At 28.1% G+C, this 3,429-nt stretch overlaps 1 protein-coding gene across 1 annotated transcript; it reads right to left on the bottom strand.

The window, feature by feature from the left end:
- Window positions 1-1,496: 1,496 nt before the first annotated feature.
- On the bottom strand, window positions 1,497-2,764 carry LOC108778101 (putative nuclease HARBI1). Its single transcript, XM_018545198.1, has 3 exons — window positions 2,505-2,764; window positions 2,152-2,424; window positions 1,497-1,666 (listed from the first exon to the last, which is right to left on the bottom strand). Exons 1-3 carry the CDS (start codon window positions 2,754-2,756, stop codon window positions 1,517-1,519), a joined length of 675 nt encoding a protein of 224 aa, XP_018400700.1. The 5' UTR covers window positions 2,757-2,764; the 3' UTR covers window positions 1,497-1,516.
- Window positions 2,765-3,429: the final 665 nt, after the last annotated feature.

Here is a 3,429-nt window from a genome sequence, read left to right as displayed (position 1 = left end):
ATATTTATCATTAATTTTGCAGATTCAAACATTGAAGATAATTTTGCAACATCTGTAAATAAAGAAAATTTGTCTTCTGATACAATTGGAGAACATGGTAACATTTATATGAAATTATATACCTGATCCAATATATATGAAATTTTTATTCTTTATACATTATTTAAGATTTATTATTTTATTTCAATGTTTGTCTTTATTTGTAGCTACATGGGAACATGCGGCAATTATGCTTCTTTTTTCATTACGGAAAGATGATGATTTATTTAAAAATGATAAAATAAGAAATGAAACTGTATGGAAGAAAATCGCCGAATCCTTTAAAGAGAAAGGTTATATATATACTGTTAAGCAAATAGAAAATAAATGGAAAAATTTACGAAAAAATTATATGAAAACAAAAGACAATAATAATAAATCTGGAGCATCATTTAAAAAATGCAAATATTTTGACGAAATGGATGAGATGTACGGAAAATCTCCTAGTGTGCAACCTGTGGCTATTGCTTCAAATCTATCAGAAAAAAATGCGCTTCCATTAGAGATTGAAGAAAAAAAAGTTGACGAAAATACTTGTTCAGTACCTTTGAAGAAAAGTAAGCTGGATAAGCAATTGCAAATGTGGACAAAACATTTAGACGAAAGTATGCAGAAAAGAGAAGAAACAAGAGAGAGAAGGCACCAAGAAAGACTTGCTCAACAAAAAGAAGCTCTAAAAACTTATAAAGAAGTAATGCTCGAAGCAATGAAAAAAATTAATGTAAAAGAGTAATTCAATTCGTAATTTTCACATTTTGAAACACTTTCTATCTTACAATTTCTATTAACTTACAATTGGTTTTTGTTTTTTTAGCACTTAATAGTGAAATCTTAAGGACCTCTTTCACCAACGCCGATTAACTTAATTGACGATTAGTCCATTGGAATTGACCAATCGCGTCTGTCGTCAAAACTAAATGATAAATGCGATTGGTCAATTTCAATGGACTAATCGTCGATTAAGTTAATCGGCGTTGGTAAAAGAGGCCCTTAAAATATTAAGACATTTTTCTTAATAGTGCCATATATCTTAGAAAGTGTGCAATGTTATGTTAAAATAATGGTACAAAGCTTTTTTTTTACTAATAATACAATGCTATATATATATACATATGCTATATTCGTAATATATTTACATATAGATAGTATTTAAAAGATTTATTTAATATAATACGTATATTTTTTTTCATTTAAGGTATATTTAATACAATATGTATATTTTTCACGTAAGGTATTTTTATTAATATAATAAAATTTTGTTATGTTCCATTTCTATATATATAATATATAATTACATGTAGTAATTTATCTTCTTGGAAATAGAATTGTTGCAAGATAATTACGCTTGGCTATACCTTCATCATCATCATTATTATTATCATTTTCAACTTGTGCACATTCTGGATTATCTTCTCTATTCTGTTCGTTTTCTATTATATAATTCTCAACTTCATCATCAGTATCACCTAAACATATGTTATGAAGAACACAACAGGCTAAAATTGTTGCAGGTATCAAATCTATCTTGGACATATCTAAATATTTTAACGTCTTGCTTTAGTAAAGCAAAAGCGCGTTCTATTATTTGTCTAGTCTGTGATAAAATAAAATTAAAATTGTTCTCGATCTGTAACATACAAAAGTTTACAAAAATAAGTATATATAAAAGACTAGTAATGCAACATTACTGATATAATTATCAAATAAAATTAAAATTTAAGTGAAATAAAATAGTATTAATAAAACAGAATAGTTTTAAATAAAAAGATCATGCTGTCTTTCGATCAAAGTAAGATCTTAAATGTCAAATTAATATTTATATTATTCTATGAATATTAATTTAAGCCAGCGACACACGGTGCTTGTTTTCCTGCTGGATTGCTAGTTAGATCAGATTCTTGCCATCGGATTGGCCGCGATACTGACACTTTCAGCACCGCAGTCAATACGGTAGCAAGATTCTAATCCAGCTAGCAATCCAGCAGGGAAAAAAAGCACCGTGTGCCGTAGGCTTTAGTATTTAAAATCCTGCGTTGATCAAAAGATGACATGATCTTATTTGTAAAGTTAAAATACTGTAATGTTTATTTTTTTAAATATATTGTAAAGTACCTCTGTCAAATGACCATTATCCTTATAAGCGGTCAAACACCATCCAAGTACAGGATATGCTTTGTCTCCTATTATGAATTCTTGATTAGGGAAAAAAGACTGAGGATTTCTGTTGACACAATTCCAAAGATCAGAATTGCGGAAAACTCTAAGATCCCCCACAGAACCAGGATATCCGGCATAACAATCAATGAAAAGCATATCTGCATCACATACAGCTTGAAGTATAATGGCATATCTACACTTTCTTGTCAGGTAACAATGAGCATCTATCTGAAAAATAAACATAAATTTCTATTAATCAAATTTAAATATAATAACATATTTAAAAAAAGCAAAACTATAAATAATACAGATGGTGCTGGAATTTCAATATATGAACCATCAATAGCACCAAGAACATTATCAAGACCCGCTATCTGTTTGAACTTCTCTGTTACAGTATTCATACGATTCACAGATGGCCATTTGATAATATCGTTTGAAATATTACAAAAGGCCTGAATAACACGTCGTACGCAGTGATTTAGTGACGATTTAGCCAAATCGAATTTGAGTCCAACAGATCTATGACAATAAAAATTCCATACAAAATTATTAATCATAGATAATAGAAAACAAATATATATAAGAGAGAGAGATATAATAATAAAAATAGAAAATTTAATTAAAAATTATTTTTTACTTTGCTGAGTGAGTAATTATCAAAATATAAGAAGGTATATAAAAAAGAATTAAGCTATATAAAAACTAATTATTGTTTGAAAATAAACAATATGAGTTAATTGGGAATAATAGATGATTTCAAAATAGATAATTTTGAGATAATAGTTCCAAAATTAGTTTATTATGCGAACTATTATTTCAAAATGTAATTATATAACAGTTTTTCTATTTCTTTTACAGAGTAGTATTATTTCTTAAGATTTTTTAAATATAATTTCTACAGTTTATAAATGGTATTCACCTATAAGAATCAGGAGTTGCTAGCAACCACAAAACAGCAAGTAACTGTACTCTCGGTTCTATACGAGGTCTACCTAAATGATTAGGTTTTATTAGCATCGGACTAAGTTTATTTTCCAATAAATAAAAAGTTCTCGGTGTCATACGAAAATGTTCTTTGAATTGTCGTGCCGTGAACCTAGGTACTACATTATTTACGTAATTTTCTATTCGGATAACTTTTTTTGTTTGTCCTCTTAATCGAGAAAATTGCGTACGAATAATTATGTTTAATAATTCTTCCATTTCACTTTCGCTTTCGCTACTTGAATC

The sequence above is a fragment of the Cyphomyrmex costatus genome, unplaced genomic scaffold (genome assembly GCF_001594065.2).
Source record: "Cyphomyrmex costatus isolate MS0001 unplaced genomic scaffold, Ccosl1.0 scaffold477, whole genome shotgun sequence".
Taxonomy (NCBI): domain Eukaryota; kingdom Metazoa; phylum Arthropoda; class Insecta; order Hymenoptera; family Formicidae; genus Cyphomyrmex; species Cyphomyrmex costatus.
Note: the sequence above shows the minus strand (reverse complement) of the source record. Positions and strands in the feature narration are given on the sequence as shown.

Bases quoted from the DNA above. Each gene is read 5' to 3' on its own strand.
- LOC108778101 (XM_018545198.1), bottom strand. From the start codon at position 2,756: ATGATTAATAATTTTGTATGGAATTTTTATTGTCATAGATCTGTTGGA. The intron at 2,425-2,504 runs GTATTATTTATA...TTTATTTTTCAG, and splicing joins TTGAAATTCCAGCACCATCT to ATAGATGCTCATTGTTACCT. The intron at 1,667-2,151 runs GTACTTTACAAT...TGTATGTTACAG, and splicing joins ATAATGGTCATTTGACAGAG to ATCGAGAACAATTTTAATTT.